At 38.0% G+C, this 26,630-nt stretch overlaps 1 protein-coding gene and 1 pseudogene across 2 annotated transcripts in view; both read right to left on the bottom strand.

Annotated features, from left to right (window-relative positions):
- Positions 1-715: 715 nt before the first annotated feature.
- On the bottom strand, positions 716-10,538 carry LOC107784067 (putative late blight resistance protein homolog R1B-16; annotated as a pseudogene).
- Positions 10,539-15,498: 4,960 nt separating this feature from the next.
- LOC107784068 (putative late blight resistance protein homolog R1B-17) overlaps positions 15,499-26,630 on the bottom strand; it is a 30,810-nt gene continuing 19,678 nt past the window's right edge. The window contains exons 5-8 of one of the 2 annotated variants that reach the window (XM_075241529.1): positions 20,703-20,759; positions 20,290-20,387; positions 15,681-15,773; positions 15,499-15,545 (exon numbers count right to left, since the gene is read on the bottom strand). In XM_075241529.1, coding sequence (XP_075097630.1) covers positions 20,749-20,759 — 11 coding nt within the window. In that variant the 3' untranslated portion in view covers positions 15,499-15,545; positions 15,681-15,773; positions 20,290-20,387; positions 20,703-20,748. The remainder of the gene's footprint in view (positions 15,546-15,680; positions 15,774-20,289; positions 20,388-20,702; positions 20,760-26,630) is intronic. The other variant, XM_016605132.2, reaches the window with a different exon arrangement.

Raw genomic sequence — 26,630 nt, 5'->3', positions numbered from 1 at the left:
GTAAAAAAGGCACGGATGAGTGCCACGTGTCCCCTCCGTCCAATTAAGGATAAATGTGTGTGGATAGTAAGACGGTAAAGAGTTTTATGGTCTAATAGTATAATGGGGGACAACTTTAAACAATTTGTAATAGTAGAGGGACATATCAGACTCTTTTCCGTTTTTAAGGATGTTTTTGTCCCCAAAGTATACGGAGATTAAATATAGATCATTTTAGAAAGTAGAGAGGCAAATTTGGCCCTTTTCCCAAGATTCAAATATATCTCATTCTAAAATCAGTGGTAAAATTGGTTAGAAGAGAATTAGCAGATGATAAATTGAGATCAAAAGAAATGTAAAATAAAGATAATCCAAAACTCTCAACAAAAAGTCCTCAGTTTGACAGGTGCTGTCTTCCAATTTCTCCTTTTTTTTACTCTGTATGAAGGCCAGTGACCTTTCTCAGCTGCTGTTAGGGGGAGAAGCTGAATAAAGTTGCAGAAGTAAAATCCTTGGCATCCTTTCTTTTACAAGTTTTCAACTTTTTAACTATAGTCATTCTTTGGAAGAGTGAAAGGGTCACCACTAATGAGGGTCCCCTAATCTTAGATAGGTCGTCTAAGGTTCGCCGTGGTTCATTGATGATTCAGCGTCAGAATCATCAGCATCAGCAGCTGCAGCATTAGCAATAGCTGTATGAAGTCACACTACTACAGAAATAAAGTATCTTGGGACCTTTTCTTTATACAGGCAAACACTATTTTTCTATCATAAATGTAGTAACATTATATTAATAGAAATAAACCACTCATTATAAAACTAGTGCTAATACTACTGGTGTCAGAATCAGATATGACACAAAGGTTCCCAAAGCAAGCTAGATTATTACAAATACTATCCGAATAAGTTTTTCAAAAGAGATATTGCTGCTTTAGATCCTTCTTTAGCCAAAATGCGTGCAAACTTGTTCCCTCCCCGTAATTATATCGGAGAATTGGGTGTCCCCATCTTCTACATTACCAACCTGCAGCCATGGACAATTAGTTTATATTAGTGAATTGTTTTGTAATAATTGCATAATTCCAATGGAGGGTGTTTCAATCTCCAAAGGTTGTAGATTGTGGGCGTAAGCAATCTCCAGTCCGTGTCTTAAAGCAAAGAGCTCAACATGAGTATGAGTTATAGCATAAATATGTTTGTACACACCGAGTGAATAAGAATGTTTGTACCCGTTCTCCTTACAATTTCGGAAGACATCTCCTATCCCTCCCTGATTGCTATCGCTATTGAAAGCACCATCTATGTTAAGTTTGTAGTAGCACGCAAGAGGAGGATGTCATTTAATATTAATGGTTCTATTATTTTCAGTACCAGTAGTATTCTGGGAGAGGGTAATATATTCAATGCAACGAGTGCATGGAAGCCTCAAAACAAGGGCATTCATGACCATTTTATTTTTAATTATCATATTTATCAAAAGAAATTTCACTAATCGAAATAGTTATTTGGTCATATTAGAAGAAAATACCTATTTTTGACAACTACGATTTGCTAATTGTTTTAATTAAATATTCAGCAAAATTTATATTCACGCAATAAAAATGAAAAGTCCACTTTTCTTGTTCATTCAGAATAAGAGCATTCAGAAAATACTTATTTACGACTACAACTTGAAGAAAGTCAAGCAAAAGCACTGCAATTGAACGAGTACAACTGTATAACGTAATGTAACCTTGTGGAAATGAGAAATGAGGGTAACCTTGATAAGTATATACTTACATGGATTGTATGTATCTGAGATACGAACATCCACAGGTTTGTTTCCGATGTCTTCTTGTTCTTGTTGAATACGTGCAGCAGAAGCCTCAAGTTGGGCTGTACAGTAACTTAACTCAATTAGTTGTAGTGAGTCCATATCTGCAAACTCAATGGGCATCTCTTCCAACTCAGTGCAATATGTAATCACGAGGCGCTCAAGGACAGGAAAATTGTCATTTGTGGCTTTCCAGTACTTGAGATGATAATTATGCTTAATTAGCAAAAGCTTCAACCGAGTAAAACCCCCTGCAATTGGATGCCACTCTTGGCCACAACAAGCATTTAACATTAGCTTCAGCACCTCAAGGTCGGGCAACTCACCTACGATATCCATGTCCTCCCACCTTAGACAAGTATTGTCCAGCTTCAACTTCTTGAGCGTTGCTGGAAAAGCTTTTGCACTTGGAATGGTCATTGGCACTTTATTAATCTTCGTCTGCAGCGGTACTGAAACTTTAAGACTCAATGTTTCAAGTTGATGTAGATTCGCAAGATTGTCAAAAAGTCTAGATCCATGAAATGTTTTAAACTCATATTCATCTGCATAGATTCCTAATTTTTTAACATTCCGAATCCCTGAAATAACCTCCTTTGTGCAACTACTTACACACAAACCAGAAACAGTGTGTATGTTTGAAAATTCCGAGCACCTCTCTTCGTCAACAGATATACTTGGAGGATTTAGCAAATCAAACTGATACACTCCGAGATGCCTTAATTGCCACAGTTCCCAAATTTGTTCAGGAAAGTGTATGTACGTCGGACGATACCCTTTAACAATGAATGTTCATAGACTCCATAATCTGCAAATTTCTGGAGGTATGTCAAACCTCCCACCACGGGTGGACAGTACTAGGTACCTCAAAAAACTGAGGCACAGTATCGGTGGAGGGAAAATATCAAGAGTTATGGGACTCAAGTCCAAAATTTTGAGAAAATTGCAATGAATAATATCTGGTTCGAGAATAAAAGTTGAATAAGTACTATACAAAGAGAAAATAGAACGAACTAGATTGCCCAAATTTTCGTTGTCACCATCTGTCTGCTGCGTTATCAATTGAGGGACAAAAAGGATCCTATAATGATCAGAGTAAATATAGTCCGGATTACCAGGTACCAGCTGTCTCAAGGAAAAAAATACTTCGTTTTGAACTTCTCTCAAGCAAAACTCATATACTAGATCATGAACCTTACATGATCTAATTTGTTTTTCATCCAAACTTTTCTTGCATACACGAACTAGACATCTGTCGATGAGATCTTGTAAACACTTCTCAGCCTCTCCTTGTGAGTCATTTTCCAACTTCAGGAACCCTTCAGCCATCCATAAACTCACTAGTTTCTTCACTGGAATCTCACTGTCTTCTGGAAAAATTCCAAAATACAGAAGACATGCTTTTAAATCACTGGTCAAGTGATTGTAACTCAACCCAAGCACATGTAAACATTGTTTATCAGGATCATCTGTGACAAATGACATTACATCTCTAGCAACGATTTTCCAATCTTCTAGTGTCCTCTTAGATTTGGACAGAAGCCCAGCAACCACGATAATAGATAGTGGCAGCCCTTGACATTTGTCTACAATATGCTTCCCAATAGTCACGAACTCATGTGGTAATGATACATCTGCAAAGCCCGTACATTTAAAAAGTTTCCAACTCTCATCTGGATTCATAAAATCCATCTGCAAAGAAAGATTTCCTGTACCAGCATAACAAGCTACTTCAGTGTTACGAGTAGTCAACAATATTCGACTGCCTTTATCTTCACTTGGAAAACATTGTCTCACATCATCCCATGCTTTACTGTTCCACATGTCATCCATGACAATTAAATATCTCTTACCCTTTAAACTTTTCTGTAGCATGTCTGCTAGCTTTGCCTCATCTTTCATGTGAACTCTCTCATCTTTTTTTTCTTTTGTAAAAAGCAGAAGGCTTACATAGATATCTTTCACATTGTATTGGCTAGATATAGTAGCCCAGGCACGAACATCAAAATGAGATCGAATGGATGCATCATTGAAAACTTCTTTAGCTAAAGTTGTTTTACCAATACCTCCCATCCCGACAATTGAGATGACCTTGGGTTCACCAGAGAAGCCTCTAGTCAGATTTTCTAACAACCTTTTCCTTTCATCATCACGCCCCACCATATTGTTCTTCAAATTCGGGATATCTTTTGTTGAACTATCTAGAACCAAGGATTCCTTTGATGCTATTTTGCCTTTATCTTGAATCTTTTTTGTTTCTTTCCGGACACGATCAATGTCCTCTGCTACTTGCTTTAGGCAATCACAAAGCCTCTCATGTGCCTTTTCTTTCTGCATTTCATCATTTGCCACTACAGCTTCAGTCAGTGTCATTTCAATTGTGTGTTCAACTTCTTCTGCAACATCTTTTATCTGTGCTTCCAAATCTGTCATTTCCCCAGAATCATTGCTTTTCTCAAAATTCTTGAGAAATACTCCCAAGGAACTAATATTTCCATGAAGAGCAAGAAGTTCTGCTATGTTGTCACGGATTAGAGATTGCGCTGGTGAATTGCTTGTAAGGAGCAGTTCTATTTTTCTCGTAAGAGAAGCAACACTAGCATAAGCCATATCTATCGTATTCCAATTATGACCTCAAAGCTGCAAGTTGAACGAAGTCAATGGTGCTATAAATAACATGATCAGTAAAGTTGTAAAAAGGGAGGCAAAAATAGAGATAAGAGCACACTGATCTGGGCCAGTAAAATTGGAAGTTTTTGGGTACCTTTTTCATAGACATTGCATCCATCTCTTATTCATATCATGAATGTTACCACACATGATTTTTTTTCCATATAATCATTGCTCTCTAATCCTTGAAATTCCGTTAAAGATTAAGTAAATAATACAATATACACATACGATAATTTTTATTTGTGAAGATCTCTTAAAAACTATTTATCCCCATCCCACTTAATTTAATAGTATTTACATTCACCCTCAAAATTTCAAGCACTTTTCTACTGTAAGGTTGCAGTGCAAATTCAGTTGCAACACCCCGATCCTCGAGCCAGTCTTTGTACACTTACTCCGTCAAAACAGGCTACTCCCACTTGAGCTCCAATAAAGAAATGATTGATCAATGGCCTTGGAAATTAATCTGGAGAACTAAGCTGCCACCAAAAGTTATTTGTTTTAGCTGGATCACTCTAAAGGGCTCTTGCTTAACACAAGACAATCTCATCAAGAGAAATTTTCGGCTACCTAATAGGTGTTACATGTGCCTCTGCAAGTCTGAGTCAATTAATCATTTGTTTCTTCACTGCTCAGTTGCAACAGACATTTGGAACATGTTCCTAGCTCTTTTTGGTGTGCAATGGTCTATGTCATGTAGTGTTAGGGAGGCTTTTGTGAGTTGGTGCTCATCGAAAGTTGATAAAACCATAAAAAGGATCTGGGCTATGGTTCCTGCTTGTATTTTGTGGTGTATATGTACCGAAAGGAATCGAAGATGTTTTGATGGGGTCTCAACTGCCAATCATTCTCTTAAAGCCAAATGTTTAGTTAATCTTTTTAGTTGGGTTAATCTTACCCCTGTTTATAACACTGAATCCTTTTGGAATTTATCAGCTCCTTAGTCTTATGATAGAGCTTTTATTTTGGGCTGATACTTTCTGTTTCTTTGTAACATCTGCATCTTCTTGATACCTTTTGATAATAATACTCACTTGCTTCATCGGAAAAAAAAAAATGACCCGACAGGTCGTTTGCGCTTTAGTGTTCCATTCGGTGGTTTGAAGTCTTGAGTAGCTTAATATGATGTATTATGACTTGTGTGAATCGTCGGTTTTGGTTTTCACGTTATTCGGAATTGATTTGTAAGAATGATTCTCAAATAGGAAGCTTTAAGTTGGAAGAGTTGACCAAGTTTGACTTTTTAGTACTTGACCTCGGATCGGAGTTTTGATGGTTCCGTTAGGTCCCGGATGGTGATTTTGGACTTGAACGTATGCCTGGATTTGCATTTGGATATTTATAGAAGGTTTCGACACTAAATCTAAAGGTTTGGAAATGTTCATAAGTTTGACCGAGAGTTGACTTTGATGATATCGAGTTCAAATTGTGGTTTCGTGAATTGGAATAGCTTCGTTATGTCATTTGGGACTTGTGTGCAAAATTTAAGTCCATTCCAAGTTGATTTGATAAGGTTTGGCATGAGTTTTGGAAGTTGAAAGAATCAAAATTCATTAAGTTCGATTTGAGGTGCGATTCGTGGTTTTGATGTTGTTATGCGTGATTTGAGGCCTGGAGTAGGTCCGTGCAGTGTTATCAAAGGCGAAAAGCGCAAAAAGCTCTAAGGTCCGTTGGGCTTTAAGTGCAAATAAAGCGTGGGCTTTGATGAAAAAAGGTGCAACAGGAGAAAAAGTAAAAATATGCATGTAGTCTAACAATATTCATTATAAGCATGAATAACAAATATATGGACAAAGAAATTTAAAAAGAAATTCACGATAAAGTAAAATATCAATTGTTTAAGGTCGCATTTTAAGGATTACACTCATTGACAAGGAAAAGTATGCCTTAGAGCTTTGATGCGACACTAAAGTGCCCACAAAACGAGGCGAAGCGCTCAACGTGTTTTGAGTCCCGCTTAAGCGCACTTTAAGCGCGCCTTTGACAACACTGGGTCCGTGTTATGTTATGGGACTTGTTGGTATATTCGGAGGGGGTCCCGAGAGGATCGGGTGAGTTTTGGATAGGTTTGGGTTGTGTTGCGCTCATTTTTTATGTTTCGGCGTCGTTTCTATAAGCATAAATGACACCACATTAAGTAAATGAGCTCCAATTTCTGTTTTGATTTAAGTATTAGATCTGTATCGTAATTTTGGAACCATAGCAACTGGAATCATCAAGTTTCGACATCGCATGAGTAATTATGGTCATTTTACTAAGAATTGGGTTGCCAGTTTTTTCAGATTAATTACGAAATTGGCACTGAATTCGTATTTAAAAATCTACGCTATTTCCAAATATTGAAACCGACATATCTCTTTCATTATAAGGTCAAATGGAGTGATTCAAAAGCTTAACTTGACTGGAATTTCCCAAGGAATCCATTGGAGGCATCAAAAGCGAGTTTCAGGATTATTTGGCACGAGAAACGAGGCAGAAAAGCTGGGCAAAACATATAATATCGAAGATTTGTTCATTTTGTCATATTTTGAGTTGGGGAGCTCGGATTTGGGAGATTTTGGAGGCGATTTTCACCACATGAATTGGAGCAAGTGTTCTATACTCGGTTTTGGTTATATTTCATGAATCCATCTTCATTTTTAGCATTTGATTGATGATTTCAAAGTAAAATTTGGGGGTTTTGTCTAAAATTTGATAAAGTGAATTTTTGAGTTTTGAACATCGATTCGGAGTCGGATTTGAATGAAACTAATATGGTTGGACTCGTAACTGAATGGGTTGTCAGATTTTGTGAGTTTTGTCTGAAGTGTGGACCCGGGTTTGATTTTTTGGTTGACCTTCGGCTTTTGATTAAAGATTCCACCTTTATCGATTGAGTTTGTTTGCTTTGGCATTATTTGATGTTCTTGAGCTGCTTTTGGCTAGTTTTGAGTCGTTCGGAGGTCGGTGCGCGCGGGATGGCATTTCTAGAGTATTGTTTGGCTTGCTCGGTATTGGATTCGGCTTGTTCGAGGTAAGTAACACTACTAAACTTAGTGCTGAGGGTATGAACCCCTGAATGTACATGTTATGTGTTTGGTGTTGAGGCGACCCACATTCTAGGTGACGGGCGTGTGAGCATGCACCATGTGAATTATGACTCAATTGATTATGTGGTACTGTGTAGTGACCTAATCTTCTTTCTATCCATGAACTTTCTACGTGCTAGAGTAATTGAGATGTGATCCATGTTAGAAACCATGTTTAGGCTATATGCGTATCCTGTTGGGACCCACTGAGGTCATTTCTGTTGTTGAGTTATTTGCTTAAATTGCAATTACATACTCAGTCATACTCATTCATTGCATATCATATCTCAGTCTTTGTTATCATTTGTCTCACATCATATTATCATTATTTGGGCCGATTGGCATGAGATTTGTGAGGCCGAGAGACTTGAGAGATTGATGATTGAGTGAGGTCGAGGGCCATATTGTGAAGATGTTTATGGGATCGGACTGCACGTCGCAGCAGGCTTTATTGATTCATGCCATGATTGGCTTATATTAGCGCTTGTGTAGGATCCGCCCCTCCGGAGTCTGACATACCAGCAGTGAGCGCAAATACCTACTGAGCGCGAGTGCGGGTGCCGAGCGCAAGTGCTGAGTCAGACTGAGCGAATTGATACTCCGAAAATATGCATATGATTTTATCACTGCGTTGCACTACAGTTGGCATGCATACTTGGCATGTAGGCATTGAGATGCATTTCCTCATACTGTACGACATTGTGACATTCATGACTTCACATGCACATCGACATGTAGGCATAGAGATGTACTATCCTCATGCCATCTGATAATGAAACATCTTATCTGTTGTTGAACGTTTTTGGGAAAAATCACAGTTTTCTGATATACTCACATTTTTAGTGATTTCGGTGAAAGATTTGGGTTTTACTGTTATACCTGAGAAGCATGCATATTTTCTGTAACTGTGAACGAGTTGAACATCATATCTTTGAGTATTATTTGTACGGTTTTAATTATATTATTACGTGTTGTTCCTGGATATTGGTGTTGGACTCTGACCATTGTCCAAGTTTGTCACTACTTTCAGCCTAATGTTAGGTTTGTTACTTATTGAGTACATGTGGCCGGTTGTACTCATACTACACAGATTTTGGAGCTGATGTTGATGTGTATCGCCGAAGCTGGCATTGAAGATGTACATGTGTTCCGGTTGTAGCTGCCTCTTGTTCATGGTAGCCTTAAATTTATAAAAATCTGTTTATATACATTTCAAACAGATGATGTATTTATTTCATACTAGTTTTGTAAACTCTAAATCTTAGAAGCTCATGATTTGTTCTATCAGTCCTTGGGAATTCTTTATATAAAAGTTCAGTTATATTATAATTATTTCTCTCAGTAACTCTAATTTGAATTGGATTGTTGTTAATTGGCTTACCTAGCGGGTTGGGGTAAGGTGGCATCACGACTTGTTGGATTTTGGGTCATGACAGTCTTAGATGAAAATTGAAGAATATCATGTCAAAATGGCCATGTGGGAATGTGTTTTTAACGCTTTAAGGAACGAACGAGAGCTTTGGAAACAAGGAAAGCTGGAAAAATAAAGCAATCGACAAGAGAATAAGAATGAATAAGACATGACTCAACTTCAAAAAGGTTTAACTCTTAGTGGGCGTTTGGACATAAGAATTGTAAAATTCAAAAAAAAAAGTGAATTGTTTTTTCAAGTGAAAATGGAGTTTGAAAATTAGAGTTATGTGTGGACATTAATATAATTTTGGGTTGTTTTTGAAGTTTTGTGAGTGATCTGAGTGAATTTTGAAAAATAACTTTTTGGAGTTTTTTAAATTTTCGAAAAATTCCAAATTTGATCTTCAAGTGAAAATTGGAAATTTTATGGCCAAACACTGATTTCGAAAAAAAGTGAAAAGTTTTCGAAAAAAATAAAAAGATTCTTATTTCCAAATGGGCTCTTAATCTAGAAAGAATTTATCATGACTTCTAAAACTTTAATTCAACTTTCCTATGGTTTGGTCATCAATACACAAAGTTATGGCCCATTCACTAAAGTTGCACGGTGTAGAAATGTATTGCACTTGCCTAGGATAAAAAATTAAGGGGAGAGGCGGTCTAGAGTGCCTAGTCAATAGCAGTACAGTTTTTCTTGTACTTTAAGATGAAAAACTTTCTAAAGTACATCAACAAGCAAATACTAGTATGTATATGTAATGGAAGAAACACCAAAGAAAACTTGCCACATATCGCAGCCTATGTTGTCTTTAAGTGGCTTTTCCAATCAATAAAATCTGGAAAGAGAACTATATATACTTGAATTTTGGATCAAATTATACATCCATATAGAATTCGAAGGCATTAAATTCCACGATGAATTCTTTTGTCCTAGGTACAAAAGTCGAAACTTTACTTCTAGAACTAGTGCCTAGTGAGGTAAACACTCTTACATCGACTAGGATATCTTTCTGATTCAAGAAGTTCTGCAAAAATTGATGTATAATTTCCAAGTACTCTTTAAAAAAAACAAAAAGGGGACCAAAACACATTTACAAATAGAAAACATATCGATGAACTAGCATCAGTAAGTCTATAAGACACAAATAGTATCGAGTCACAAATTTATAATTTTGTTTTTCTCATTACTTGTAAGTGCTAACACATTGATATAAGTTAGTCTGATCTCCACCTTAGATAGACTTTCCAAAAGTTTAGATCTATCCTAATATTAGATTTGCTCTTGTGCTAGGACCTAAAACCTAGATCAACCCCCTTGTACAAGGATGATATACAAAAGTTTCAAGTAATAGAAAGACAAGAAGGCTAACTAACCTTCAGATAAGGAAAACAGCAGTGCTGAAAGGCAACTGCGAAAGCAAACACATACTGTAACAAATACTTGGAGAAATCAATACAAGAAACACGAATATCAATTTATTTATTTTTTATAAGGAAGAAACACGAATATCAATAACAATCAACAAATGGACGAAGCACAAAAAATATAGGATAGTAACCTAGAAAAAGGATATGAGAAGACAAAGAAAAAGGGCATACCTCTAAAGGGCTGCAAGTGTAGGCAATCAAGTTACCAAGTGAATTCTATATAAAGAACAAAAGAGTTGACTGGATTAAAATGTACAACAACAACAACAACCCAGTATAATCCCACTAGTGGGGTCTGGGGAGGGTAGTGTGTACGCAGACCTTACCCCTACCCTAGGATAGAGAGGTTATTTCCGATAGACCCTCGGCTCCCTCCCTCCAAGAACTCCCAACCTTGCTCTTGGGGTGACTCGAACTCACAACCTTTTGGTTGAAAGTGGAGGGTGCTCACCACTAAAGCAACTCACTCTTGTCTTACATTATAAACCATTGTGGTTATATATTGAGTCAAATCCAGGATTTGAAGCTTATGGATTACTATAGCAACCTCAAGTTAATATACAATAATAACGGGTTGACAACCAAATATTTATGGATATTTTTTGTGGATTTCTTTATACATATATATGATCCGGGTAAAAACTACATGTGAACCCATTGGTTACACTTTAGGCCCGCCTCTGACTATATAGTCACATTCACATTAGCTGGTTTATGGAGACCGGAGATTAATAAATCAAAGAAAGAAGTGAAAGACAAAGGACGATGACATACCTCTAGTGACTGAAATGGTGTCTTCAATCATGTTACCAACAATTAAATTTAATATAACGAAAGAATGACTTTGACTTTAAAAAATGGGATGACAAGTTCATTGAGGAAATATAATATTATACCACATGGGTGTTAATATATATTATAAACCATATTGTTTACTCTCAAGTAGCTGATAGGCAAATTATATTAGCTAAGACATGTCTTATCTTGTAACCAAAACATTTTAGAGTGAACAGAAGAAAATTCAATATATAGAAAGAAACACTGGACTTCATAGAAATGGGGTTTCATCTGGGGAAGAGTGTTTATCTATATTATTTGAGGATTGTACAATATAATATAAGAAACCATGTTAGTTAGCAACCAACCACTGGCTTAATCAATTAGCTGGTTTATCAGAGAGTCCAATTCCTTTTTTTTTTATAAATTCCTTTTTTGATTCTCTTCCTTCAATCTCACCCTTACACTATGACAACTACGAAGCCAAGGATCGCAATTTGACTATATTTGGTAGAACAAATAGGTGTAATATTGAGATAAAATTGAGTAGTAATGGGAAATAAAGAGAAGGGAAAAAGTTCAAAATCACCTGAACTATTATATTTACTTTGAGCTCCATCAGGCACATTTTGTTCATTAAAATTGCACGTAAACTGACACTTTTCCGGCTAGAGTAAAACAGAGATATGAACAGGTCTGGGGTCAAATTCAAAAGCTTCTTATTAGTTTTTTTTTTTCGCAACCACCGCTGCCAGCTTGCCACCACTACCACCACCATCAAAAGTTTCTCCTCTTTTCTTGTTTCGGGTCTTATTGAAAAGCTCGTCCATTGCTCAAAAGATTCAATAGCTTCATTGGATTATTAACTCACGGGGTTAGGAGAAGAGTCCCACTTAAAATCTAGCTTGTGTATCAATTAAAACAGAATAGGGTGGAGGTGTGAGATTTGTTCGCCGGAGAGAGAGACTAGGACGGATGCGGAGGTGGAGACGGGGAAGTTGTTTTCCGGCGGGACCTCCGACCAGGTCAGTAGATCGGCGGTGGAGGTATGGGGCATTCGCACAGGTATTGCTCTCTCCATTTGAGTCTGGCTGGCAGCTGAAGAGTGTTGAGTTTTTCTATTTCTTTTTTTTTTTTGTTTTTTTTTCTGTTTTTCATATATTTTTATTTTATTACATTAAAGTTATTGAGTTTTTTATAAAGAGAAAACTAATTAATCTACTAAGTATTTTAGAAAGTCATTAATAGATTTTTGCAACCTAAAAATCACTTAACTTTGATTATATTACGAAAAAATCTCAAAGTAACTCGCAAATTTAGTATTGTCTATTATAATTAATAATATGTCTGGTCAAAGAGGTCAGAACTGCTTAATTTCAAAAAAATATATATATATATATATATGGAGAATACAGTGTTTAATCAAAATTTTAGATTAAAAAAATACTATTGTTATTGAGTAGTAGCAAAAATTAGTTTTCAGAAGCTAATATAAAGTAATAGTAGTAGTTTTTTTTTCCTAAAACACTTTTGAAACTTTGCCAACACAATTAGCAAAAGTATTTTTTAAATTGATTAGTCAAACAAAATTATTACTCTTCAAAATTATTATTTTTTTTGTGCAAATTACTTGGTACTTTTCAAATAAGCAGAGACTATTACATAAGAAAGGTAGTTTTCCAAGACACGGGATTTTGAAGCATAAATACAAAAAGTTTGCATAATCCTTAGGTAGCTCATTGATGATTACTTTGAGGGGTACTCCGCCTTACAAAACAAGCAAAACTTATTGGGTGAAATTTAAATATAGCAAGATTTATAACTGGTAATTGAAAAATAGTCATTGTTTCAAAATTAATCGAAATTTAGCCATTTTCATGTAAAGATAAATCTGAACAAAAATACTGTTCAAAATCCGAAAATATTCTACCATAATATTCTTGAGTTTGAATTGTTTACATGTTTCAAGTACCTTGGGTCAATTATTCAGGGGATGGGGAGATAGACGAGGATGTCACACAACGTATAGGAGTCGGGTGGATGAAATGGAGGTTAGCATCTGGAGTCCTGTGTGACAAGAAAGTGCCACAGAAACTTAAAGGCAGGTTCTATAGAGCGGTGGTTAGACCGGCCATGTTGTATGGGGTTGAGTGTTGGGCAGCCAAGAATTCTCATACCCAGAAGATGAAAGTGACAGAAATGAAGATGTTGAGATGGATGTGCGGGCACACTAGGCTGGATAAGATTATGAATGAAGATATTCGGGAGAAGGTGGGCGTGGCTCCCATGGACGACAAGATGCAGGAAGCGAGGCTTAGATGGTTCTAGCACGTGCGAAAGAGAAGCATAGATGCCCCGGTTAGGAAGTGTGAGCGATTGGCATTGGCAGGTACGAGGAGAGGTAGATGGCGGCCTAAGAAGTATTAGGGTGAGGTGATCAGGCAGGACATGGCGCGACTTCAGATCTCCGAGGACACGACTCTGGATAGGAAGGTGTGGAGGTCGAACATTAGGGTTGTAAGGTAGGAGGGAGTCGAGCATATTTCTATGTTGTTCCGGGGCGAAGCTAGCCTGATAATGTTTCGATGTGGTTTGTTAGTGGTTTACGTAGTTTCCTCACTATTTCCTATGGCATTATTGCTGCTTATTGTTATTGCTTTTACGTCTATTTTTCTGTTTCTTACTATGCTGATACTATTTTTCCGGCTTCTATTGTTGTCATTGATCTATTGTCTATTATTTATTTTTATTTTTCTTGAGCCAACGGTCTTTCAGAAACAGCCTTTCTACCATCCGGGATAGGGGTAAGGTCTGCGTACACTCTACCCTCCCCAAACCCCACTTGTGGAATTTTACTAGGTTGTTGTTGTTGAATTGTTTACATATGAACTTTCAGCATAATATGCTGGAATTTTATAATGTGCTGGAGTTCTATCATAATATACTGGAAGTTTATATGCAGGAGTTCCATAGTCCAGCATATTATGCTGGAACATTTCGTGTGCTGGAGTTCCAACATAATATGCTAAACGTTTATACGCATGAGCTCCATAGTACAACATATTAGGCTGGAACTTTTCGTGTTTCGGCAAAACAGTGATTATTTTTCAATGACTTTGCTAATGTTAATTATTTTCCAATTACCAATTCAAAAAGACTAGCCCTTGCTATTTTGACAAACTTATTGGTTTAGTTTGCTTTTAATGTTTGAGTAGATACTCTGTCAAAAGTAGCTCCTAAAGTTTTGTTAACTCCCAATTACGATTTGCCTCCAATTAGCCATTTTAAGTCTTACGTATTGCAGTCAACATAAATTAAAATTATTTGGGGATATTATTGAGAGTCACTTTTGTTATGGAATACTTTATTCTATTGTATGGTGCAAATTCGAGTTTAGTCGAACCCAAATACAATTATTGAATAGAGCTTAGATTACTATTAAGCTTTTTGCACCACATACATCTTAAAACAAACTTTTAAAAATAGAGGAATTTTAGTAGGCGTTTGTCCACAAAAATCTTGAACTTTTTAGTGAGTAATATCCAAATATTTTCTTACTAAAGTCAATTCATTGCCCGAACACCAATCCAAATATTTCCTACCAAGAGGTCAACTTCATTGCCCGAACACGATTGGTGCTGACCACAATAGGTGCTACAATATAGCAAGAGGGGGCGGGTATAATCTAGTATCTTCACAAGCTTATTGTCCCAAAAGAACATGCACCTCTGTAAAATCACTAACTTGCTTAAAATGCTGTGATTAGCAAATAGGGTGGCCAAAATGTAAGTCCTTTGTCATATAACAGTATTTTCTTAACGCAAAGCTTCTTTCACTTATTTCAGAGTAAAGCTTCTACAATATAAAGCTCAAGAAATCTTGAACATCTAAAACTGGAACGGAAATTGATATTGCAATCTATTTATCAAATACTTTATCGGAAACAGCCTTTCTACCTCTCACAAGATAGGGGTAATGTCTATGTATACCCCACTTTCTCCAAACCTTGTGAAATTTCACTGGGTATGTTGTTTGTTTATCAAATACGTCGTTGTGCTTCGCCTGGGATCAATGGTGTCAACCTACCTAAGGGCCGATGGACCACAACTTTTATGATTCAACTAAATCCAATATTTTAGATACGAAGCATGAATATGTATATGAAAAATCACAAACATTTCAATAAATATTAAATTCTGAATCCATAATCTCAAAGATATAATGAGTTCAATGCAAATTTTTTAAAGATTGAACCCATCAAAGTGTACATTCTGGATATGCCTCTGAACCTACCCGAGAATAGTGTATATGAAGTCTACTCATCGAACATACTCATAAATCCACCAAGAAATCCAGCACCGCTGCAGTCACCACATAACATATCTTTTTTACCTCTGAAGAAAAAAAAAAATTGCAAACATGAAGGATATGATTAATCAGACGGCATTGCAGCATTATTCGACTTGCTTAAGAACAAAATTACAATGTGAAACCATAATCATCAAAAGAACAAATGATAGTACAAGCACCTGCACAACCAACATAGTCCACCAGCTTTGAACCGTTGAAATGATCAACAGAGTTAACCCCTGTACCTTGACATTGTGAGCACAACACTGCACCTGAGAGCAATATAGCATTTAAGAAACAGAAAGTGCTGAGCTAAATCAAAGTCGAAATGGATGATTTCAGGTCTGTGTAACCAATATGTATATATCTATTTCTCAAATAATCATGAACATAAATAATAAGTATAAGCAAGAAAAATAACCATAAAGGCAAGTTTAAGTATGTAACACGGCAAAGAACCAGTAAGGCTGCAGCATCAACAAAAGTTCTCTGAACTAGGAAATTCTCACCTAGATACATTGTTATTGTCACATAAAATTTGATGTATAATTTGACAGAAGTTCATAAAAAGGCGGTTCTTCCATCTAGTTCTCAACATCAAGAGTCAAATTACACTACTCCACCAGATGCAAATATCATTTTAATAAAAGAAATTCAAAGCAGAGAGGAAAAAACAAACATTATGCTGATGTAATGCTTTCGCTAGTACCTGGAGCTTACAACAAGAAGTTGTTTGACGTAGGAGTTCTACAAAATGCTTGGTTTCCACTCACTCACTCTCACCAGAGGTGCAAATAAATGAATGATTTTTTAGAAAACCAGAATCTTTATGAACTTTCATTTGACTGCAGATGCTGAGTTCAGGAACACAGGATTAGAAAGGTCAGAAAGTTTAGCAAAGGATTATGCCAACCCAGAACCATCAACTCCCGGTCTCAACTATGCTCGTTACTTAGAGGAACTATCAGAAAAGGATTTGCAAGCATTTATTTGCCACTTCTTACAACACATACTTTGCGCATTCACCTGGAGATCGCGTAATAGGGAGAAAGGTCAGTAATGTGTTAATTTAGGCGAAATACATAGACAGCCCTTAAAGTTGGCTCCAATTTTCATTTTGATACCTCAACTAAGGTTAGTACCTATTACACAATTTAGCTATACTCAAGATGTGCCTATTAAACCCCCACGGCTGACATGATATTAACCCCCCCACAGCTGAAAGAGCCCTAAAAAATAAAAAATAATTGAGTTGTCAAAATGAAAACTAGAGCCAACTTTGAGAGGCTATCTATGAATTTGGCCCTTAATTAAGTTTTTATCTCAAGCTAGAATTTCATCTTGAAAATCTGGAATGAGCAGAAGTTTAGCTAATTCTTAAGTTATCATGTGAAGGGGCTCCGACGCCAAACTGTCACGTCGAGAACACATTATTTTGGTTCCCAATAAATTCAGTCATTGCTCCCGTTTATATAGATTCATATCCTCATCCCCTCTTCATATTTTTCTTTTCTCCACTGGAGGTGCGTTTAAACATGGATGCAAGTGGAAGTTGTACAGTAACAAACAAACTAAACAGTGTCGCATGCATGAAGAATTGAATAGATAACAACAAAAAACATGCACCATGGCACCTTCCCTTGGATGTGACGCGTCAGTACGTCTATCGCCCAGGCAAACAAAAAAGGGCTGAGTGACGCGTCAGTACGTCCATCATCCAGGCAAATAAAAAAGGGCTGAGTGCCGACCCCTGGTACAACCCCATCACGACTGGGAAATGATCTGAGTCCCCTCCCACTATGCTCACCCAAGTCTTAACTCCATCATACATATCCTTAATCACCCTAATGCATGCAACAGGTACTGACCTCTAGCCTCCAAACACGTCCACAGAACCTCCCTCGAGACTTTATTGTAAGTCTTTTCTAAGTCAAAAGAATTGAATTGTTCTCCTTAGAAAATAGTTGGCAGACATAAAATTTCCCTATTAAGCTGGAGATCAAATCCTTTCGATCTCCAGTCATTACAATCTCTTTCGCAAACTAAACACCGTTTCAAGGCCTGGTTGCCAGCTTGTTGTGCACACTATTGCAATGTTTCAAAGGTAAGAAGAAACAATGAATTCGTTGGGGCTTTCAGTGCAAAGCACAAATACAACACGAGCTTTAAGGAAGAAAGGCACAAATGAAATAAAAAAAGTATACATGTAATAAGTATAAGCACAAATAACAATTGTATGAACGATGGAACTAAAAGATACAATCAAGTTAAACAGTCATTGTTAAGTGATGCACTCCTCAAGACAGATTTCATGGGTAAAGAGACGCACCTTAACCTAAACCGAGGCACTACCTAACTGAGGTGCCTCAAACTTCTAGACTTTAGCGTGCCTCAAACGAACCTCTAACTATATTATTGTATCAATGTGATTTATCATGGAATATTTTCACTTTCAAATCGTTCAAATCATGCACCATAGAGATAATTGTATGCTTTAGTCAGCTTCTTGTGCATAACAAGATTTCATTACCTTACTCTCAGTCCAAATAGTTACGAGTAACCTGTTTGGTTTCTACCTATCACATCCCAAATGTAACATGAAAGGCACCCGATAGGCCTAAACTTCAGGTGAACCATAACATTTTAGACAGCCTTCAAGCAAGCATTACCAGTATCTAATGAAAAATCAGATGAAGTGTTCCCTGTAAGACTATCCATAATTTAAAGTCTCAGCTAAACACGTAACAACAACATGCATCAAGAGTTGCCCATTACACCATATAATATGTCCCAACATCAAATTTATAATATCAATAAACCATAGATGAGGCACAAAGTTTTGGATATGACCCCGATATATATAGCCGTAAGTGTCATGGGTAGTCAACAATATTCGGCTCTCATTGTTTTCACTTGGAAAGCATTGTCTCACGTCATCCCATGCTTTACTGCTCCACATGTCATCCAAGACTACCAAAATACCCCTTTCCCTTTAAACTTTTTTGTAGCATGTCGGCTACCTCTGCCTCATCTTCCTCTTCCATTTCAACTATGTCACAGCACATTGTAGAAAGCAGAAGGCTTAGCAATATTTCTTTTACATTGTATTGGCCAGATAGAGTAGCCCAGGCACGAACATCAAAATGAGAACGGATTGATAAATCATTGAAAACTTCTTTTGCTAAAGTTGTTTTACCTATGCCTCCCATCCCGGCGATAGGGATGACTTTGGGTTCACCAGAGAAGCCTCTAGTCAGATCTTCTAGAAACCTTTTCCTTTCATCATCACGTCCCACCATATTGTTCTTAACATTCAGGATATCTTTTGCCGAACTTGAATCTTGAACCAACGATTCCTTTAAATCTTGTTTGCCTTTATCTTGAATCTTTGATGACTCTTTCTGGACACGGTCAATGTCCTCTACTACTTGTTGCAGGCTATCACAAAGTCTCTCATGTGCCTTTTCTTTCTGTATTTCACCATTTGCCATGACAGATTCAGTTAGTCTTTGTTGAATTGTAAGTTCAACAACATCTGCAACTTCTTTTATCTGTGCTTCCATATCAGTCATCTCCCTAGAATAATTGCTTTTCTCGAAATTCTTGACAAATGCTCCCAGGGAACTAATTTTTTCATGAAGAGCTAGAAAATTATCTCTATGATCACAAATTAGAGAATTGGATGTCAAGAGCAGTTCTATTGTTCTTGTAAGAGAAGTAACACTAGCATAAGCCATATCTACTGTTTTCCAATTATAACCTGAAAGCTGCAAGTTGCAACAAGTCAATGGAGGCTAAAAATGAAAACCAGACCTAATGTAAGTGCAATAACAAAGCTTTAATCTCAACTATAGTTTATATTGTCTATATGAATCTTTATGTTCATAAGGTTCTATGCTTAGCTAAAATCAACGATAATTTCAAAATACTGTAGATCTTTTGATACAATATCTACCTACTGTCCACACGATTTTAGGTCTACCTAGTGTCATTTTAGAACCTCTAGTTACACCTATGTACTAGTGCACTGCATGGTCAAACTATCTCTGGCAACATTCTCTAGATTTACCTCTATATGTGTTGCTTGCATCCTTTTTCTGATATGGCCGTTCCTTATCTTGCCCAATCTATTTATGGTCTCACATCATCTTAGCATCGCCTTTTAGACAACGCTAGCTCATTTGTGGATATACCGGACCCTAGATGTCCAACATCACACCCATATAGAACTTGCCTTTCACATATCATTCTATCTTAAAACACTCCCATATTATTCCTCCCTTTCAACGATCATATTGTACTCTTACGTGTTACAACTTTATCTATTATGCCATTTTAAGGGAAGACTGAGCTTAAATATCTAAACATTCCACATTTAGGCAACGTACAGTCAACACGCTAGGCCCACTTCCTAGGCTCTATTTTTGTACTGTACAAATTAAACTTAGGACTTGGATGGAATCCAACATATTTATATTTCTTTATTTATTACCAGTTAAATACTCGATATGAATCTCTATCTCTATGCATTTTCCAAAAGCTAGAATCTATCCTAATTAAGAGTAAATTTCATAGGTGGTCATTCAGCTTTGTGTTATTACCCAAAGAACTTGTTTTTTCTACGGTGAAAGATACTCGAGAAAAGTAAAAGCACATTGTTGCATCAATGGATCACATAGTCAAAGATGAATACTCCAGTGAAACATAACTGCGAAAACTAAACCAATAGATCACCAATATAAATGCATATTTATTGTTTATAAGCATCTGTTACTGAAATGACTTTACCAGCTAGATTGAGTGTGATCGTGTCAACCATCGATCTCCTCCTCCTCCTCCTGCTCCTCCTTCTCCTTCTTCTTCTCCTTCTTATTCATAATCATCATCTGCAGAAAGGTTGGGAGAAACTGAATGAAGTCACATAAGTAAAATATAGTGGGGTCTTTTATTTATAAGACCCAAAACTACAATTGTCAGATTATAAATCCGTAAAAATAGTACGGGCCCCAAATCTTCAAAGGCAAATAGTCATCTACAACTACAATACATATTAACCACAGCTAACACCATTTTGATCTGTATTGCTTTCTAACTTTTTCTTATCAAATTAATTTATTTGGTCATTATAAAAGATACATACACTTTAAGTTTCCAAAGCAAATATTGGAAGTTCATTCTGGAATATGATATATTATACTCACCTGGATCATCGTACAAAAAACATCAACAGGTTCATTTCCAAGGTTTTCATGCTATTCCTGAAATTTCTCAGCAAAAGCCACGAGAGAAGAATCTTAAACTCTATAGGAATCTTAAAGTCCTTGGCTAATATTCTACTGAATTAGATTCAGTTATGCTTTTGTAGGAAAGAAACGTGACGGGTCAATTATAAATTTGAGAAGCCACAACCATCTACACCAGCCTTAAGGGGGGAGATAGGTGAGATCCATCAATTTCAGTTTAATTATGTACTTCTAAAAGATTTTTATTCTAAAAGATTTTTAACAGTGAATCAGAAAATTTATGTATATGTAGCATTATAATTTTTTACATAAACTACGATGACTCTGTGCGAGAAAGGAAACAACTGAAGTTTTTGGAAGCACAACTGAAGCCTCTAGAGGGAACTCAAGGTATAGAAGACATAAAATTAAGTGTGAACAGTTTGACTATAATACACAAAAGTACAAGTATTACTTAAGATGTACTACATACGTGATACAATGTGTGAAAAGATTGACTACAACACAAGCCTTTGTGTAAGAAACACATACTATATATAGATCCAAATGCAAGGGAAGCCCTTAAGCTTCAAAAGGCAAACACACAAGTACCCGACCGGTCATTTTGAGCAATTTGCATTTCGCTCGGTAGTTTGAGGGCATGAGTAGCTCCGTATGATGTATTATGACTTGGGTGAATCGTCGGTTTTGGTTTTCAAGTTATTCGGAATCGATTTGGAAGAATAAATTTCATGATTGAAGCTTTAAGTTTGAAGAGTTGACCAAGTTTGACTTTTTAGTATTTGACTTAGAGTTTTGATGGTTCCGTTAGGTCCGGATGGTGATTTCGGACTGGAGCGTATGCCCGGATTTGCATTTGGATATTTCTCGAAGGTTTCGGCGCTAATTGGCGAAAGTTGGAAATTTTGAAGGTTTGGAAAGTTCATAAGTTTGACCGAGAGTTGACTTTGATGATATCGGATTCGGATTGTGGTTCCGGGAATTGGAATAGCTTCGTTATGTCATTTGGGACTTGTGTGCAAAATTTGAGTTCATTCCGAGTTGATTTGATATGTTTCGGCGCGAGTTTTGGAAGTTGAAAGTTCAAAAGTTCATTAAGTTTGATTTGGGGTGCGATTCGTCGTTTCGATGTTGTTATACGTGATTTGAGGCCTCGAGTAGGTCCACGTTATGTTATAGAACTTGTTGGTATATTCGGACGGGGTCCCAAGTGGCTCGGAAGAGTTTCGAACGAGGTTCAGATCGTTTGGATCATTCTTGGTTAAGGCTGAGGGCAGGTCTGTTCTGGTGCGACTGCATCTGCGGAGGGCTGAACTCTGTTGGGGTACTTAAGAGGGAATTCAGCGGCTTAGGGGCCTTAGGGCGGTGTGGTTTATGCTAGGATCTCGTGGGGTGAGTTTTGGTTAAGGATCGTGGTGTTCTGGCAAGGAGAAGTGTCAACTTGAGGTAATTCGAAAGGAACTCGGAGAAATAGGACAGCTTGGTAGTAGGTTGGATCAGCACGGTAATGGATATGATCGGTTCTTTGGGTACTTATGATGTGGTGAATCCCTACAGATGTTTTATGGCAATAATCTTGGGTTTGGCAACCTGCGTGGCTTGGTTGAGTTAGAGATATTGAGTTCTGATGACTTGGTTATGTTCAAATGGGTTTCAAAGAGTTCTCGATGGTTTTTACCACGGTTTGAGATGGATATTTCCTACCGGCGTGAGGAGCATGTTGTGTATTGTGATTTTCTCCAGGATGGGATCAAATGGAAGGTTTTCGACTGACCGAGTATGTATTCTGCTTGTGACTCAGAGTTGATTGTGAGATTCTCGTACTTTTCATATGATGACATGATAGATGCGATGTCCTGTGTGGGATTGAGATTTGCGTGTGCAAGGTCACGGTTTAGTTTTGAAGGGAAGGTCATAAATTCTTAGACAACATGGATGGTTTCCGATGTTTAGATGAATGCTATAACTACTTGGTATTGCCTGAGAAGGGTGAGCATCCAGAAGTCGCACTGAGTTTTGACTTACGGATGCTTCATTGGTATTGTGGTACTCGCCTGGTTGATCGACTGCTGATATTCATATTTTGCTATGTGGCATGGAAGAATTATTGAAGTATTCCTCGTGGGATGATCGTTTATGAGAGATGTGCTAGACAATCGGGCAGTGGAGTTGGGATCAGATATGGCGATTCGTGTGTTCTATGAATTTGGAGACTGGGAGTTCTCAGAAACAGATTGTTTCGTGGTTGTGGACCGTGAAGATGTGGCCAAAGCTAGCCAGATAATAGCATGCGTTATGGTTAGGTCATTGTGGACTTTCGGAAGGTTAATTATCTATTTGTGGATGACCAGGATTGATTTGGAGGCTCATTGGTAGGCCTAATGAGGATGTGTACTTTGTACTGCTATTGTTGAAGGATGTGACATTCGGCTAGAATTGATCTCATTCGTATCTGGTATGTTCCATGTACTACTCTTCTATGCTACGAGGGTTTGTGATTTATTGGTTATATGCACACATTGTGCGGTTCTGTTTGGGGCCTTGTAGCGGAATCCGAGCGAAATGGTGATTGGGGTATGGAATGGTCGATTGCGCCTTGGTTTTGGCCTTTTTCCGGTTGTGATGTATTGTGTTGTTTGCTTCTCCGTAGTTATGGTCATGCACTTCGTGTACTAGATGTTGAATTGCGTGTGGTTGCTGATTTTGAGCATTGTGGCTTGAGGTATTTCATAGGACCGGTGTTTGGATGGGGTCACGCCTTGCAGCGGAGTTATATTGGGATATGATTCTTTGTGTCAGATTCGTGTGTCTTGGTTCTACTACGTATGATGGGTTCATAGCATTGCTATTGTGGTGGTACTTATTGAGCTTGCGGAACAGTTCTCTCATTTGAGTCATTTTTCATTTCTGGGTGCATGGATTGTTGCTTATTGGTGCACGGATTGCACGGTTTGTGGCTTTAGGTTGTATTGGTGTGGCATGTCGATAGAATGATTGTGTTTGATGAGCTGAGGTCATTAGGCCTAGAATGTGTACTATCGGACTTGATTACAGTATGTATGGAGGAATAATATCGGAAGTCGGCTTAGAAATTGGCTATAGTTCTGGTCGAAGGAGAGGGAACTCCATGACTTGTTGACCTGATGAGTGGTTATGAGTTTCTGCGTGTTTCTTTCATCATCGGCAGTGTACGAAGGTTTTCAATGAGGTTTTATTTGACATGAGGTTTATTACCGGTATTAGGTTTGTTTTTGGCAGCTACAGTGGTCAGAAGTTATTGCTATAAGCATCTGAGTTATGTGGTATATCGTGTGATGGCATCTTGGGCTTTGGTTAAGGCTTGATACAGCTAGTTCAGACTTATACAGTATGTAGATGAGAGATTCGGGTCTTGTAAGGAATTCCGAATCTTGGAAATTGGATTCCAAGGCTTATGGGCTAAGGTTGAAATAAAGATCTTCAGTTATGTTGTGAAGTCAGGGTTATATGGATTAGGGTGACGTGGGATCAACCCCGAGTACGTGCATGGTAAGGTTACACGACGATTTGATGGCTCTGGAACGACTCTGGGCATGATCGAGGACGAACGTATGTTTAAGTGGGGGAGAATGTAACGACCCGACCGGTCGTTTTGAGTAATTTGCACTTCGCACGGTAGTTTGAGGGCATGAGTAGCTCCGTATGATGTATTATGACTTGGGCGAATCGTCGGTTTTAGTTTTTAGGCTATTCGGAATCGATTTGGAAGAATGAATTTCATGATTGAAGCATTAAGTTGGAAAAGTTGACCAAGTTTGACTTTATAGTATTTGACCTAGGATTGGAGTTTTGATGGTTCCGTTAGGCCCGGATGGTGATTTTGGAGTCGAGCCTATGCCCGGATTTGCATTTGGATATTTTTAGAAGATTGCGGTACTAATTGGCGAAAATTGGAAATTTGAAGGTTTGGAAAGTTCATAAGTTTGACCGAGAGTTGACTTTGAGGATATCGGATTCGTATTGTGCTTCCAAGAATTGGAATAGCTTCGTTATGTCATTTGGGCCTTGTGTGCAAAATTTGAGTTCATTCCGAGTTGATTTGATATGTTTCGGCGCGAGTTTTGAAAGTTGAAAGTTCATTAAGTTTGATTTGAGGTGTGATTCATCATTTCGATGTTGTTATACGTGATTTGAGGCCTCGAGTAGGTCTGCGTTATGTTATAGGACTTGTTGGTATATTCGGCAGGTCCCGAGTGCCTCGGAAGAGTTTCAGACGAGGTTCAGATCGTTTGGATCATTCTTGGTAAAGGCTGAGGGCAGGTCTGTTTTGGTGCGACCGCATCTGCGGAGGGCTGATCGCAGATGTGACCCTTTGGTTGCAGAAGCAAAATCAGGCTAGAAGTGGCGAGCCGCAGAAGCGGAATGTGGGGCGCATCTGCGCGTCCGCAGAAGCGTAATTGCGAGCCGCACAAGCGGCGTGTGGCGCAGAAACGTGTGTGGTTGTCGCACCTGCATGTGCGCAGAAGCGGGGAAATTCTGCAGGTGCGATAGGCTAGTCTTCAGTGATTTCTCGCAGGTGCGAGTCGTTTGCCGCAGAAGCGGAGGTCACAGGTGCGACTACTTGTTCGCATCTGCGAAAGGTCTGAGCAGAAGCTATTAAATCGAGGGTTTGGTCATTTTATTCATATTTGGGCTATAGACCTCGAATTGAGACGATTTTGGAAGCGATTTTCACCATATGGATTGGGGTAAGTTTTCTCTACTCGGTTTTGATTTTATTTCATGAATCTATCTTCGTTTTTGGCATTTGATTGAGGATTTCAAGAGAGAAATTAGGGGGTTTTGTCTAAAGTTTCATAGAGTGAATTTTTGAGTTTTGGACATCGATTCGGAGTCGGATTTGAGTGAAACTAGTATGGTTGGACTCGTAATCGAATGGGTTATCGGATTTTTTAAGTTTTGTCGGGTTCTGAGTTGCGGGCCCGGGTTTGACGTTTTGGTTGACTTTGAGCTTTTGATTAAAGATTCGACCTTTATCATTTAGAATTGTTTCCTTAGGTATTATTTAATGTATTTGAGTTGCTTTTGGTTAGTTTCGAGCCGTTCGGAGGTCGGTACGCACGGGATGGCATTTTTAAAGTATTGTTTGGCTTGCTCGGTATTGGATTTGGTTTGTTCGAGGTAAGTAACACTTCTAAACTTGGTGCTGAGGGTATGAACCCCTGAATATACGTGATATGTGTTTGGTGTGGAGGTGACGCACATGCTAGGTAACGGGCATGTGGGCGTGGACCGTGTGACTTGTGACTCGGTTATTTCTATGGTACTATGTAGTTACCAAATCTTATTTGTATCTATGAAATCTCTATGTGCTAGAGTAATTGAGTTGTGATCCATGTTAGAAACCATGTCTAGGCTCTATGCTTATCCTGTTGGAACTCACTAAGGTCATTTCTGCTGTTGAGTTATTCGCGTACATTGCAATTACATACTCAGTCATACGCATTCATTTGCATATCATATCTCAGTCTTTGTTACCATTTATTGATACATCACATCATCATTTTGGGCTGATTTTCATGACATTGTGAGCCCGAGAGACTGGAGAGATTGATGACTGAGTGAGGCCGAGGGCCTGATTGTAAGGATGTTGATGGGATTGGGCTACATGCCACAGCAAGTATTATTGATTCATGATGGGATCGGGCAGCACGCCGCAACAGGTATTATTGATTCATGCCATGATTGGCTTATTATAGCGCTTGGGCTGGATTTGCCCCTCCGGAGTCTGCACACCCACAGTGAGCGCAAGTACCTACTGAGTGCGAGTGCCGAGCGCGAGTGTCGAGTGATTGGGAGGACTGAGTGACTGGGAGGACCGAGTGAATTGACACTTTGAGAGTATGC

This window comes from Nicotiana tabacum, chromosome 21 (genome assembly GCF_000715075.1).
Source record: "Nicotiana tabacum cultivar K326 chromosome 21, ASM71507v2, whole genome shotgun sequence".
In the NCBI taxonomy this organism is placed as follows: Eukaryota; Viridiplantae; Streptophyta; class Magnoliopsida; order Solanales; family Solanaceae; genus Nicotiana; species Nicotiana tabacum.
Note: the sequence above shows the minus strand (reverse complement) of the source record. Positions and strands in the feature narration are given on the sequence as shown.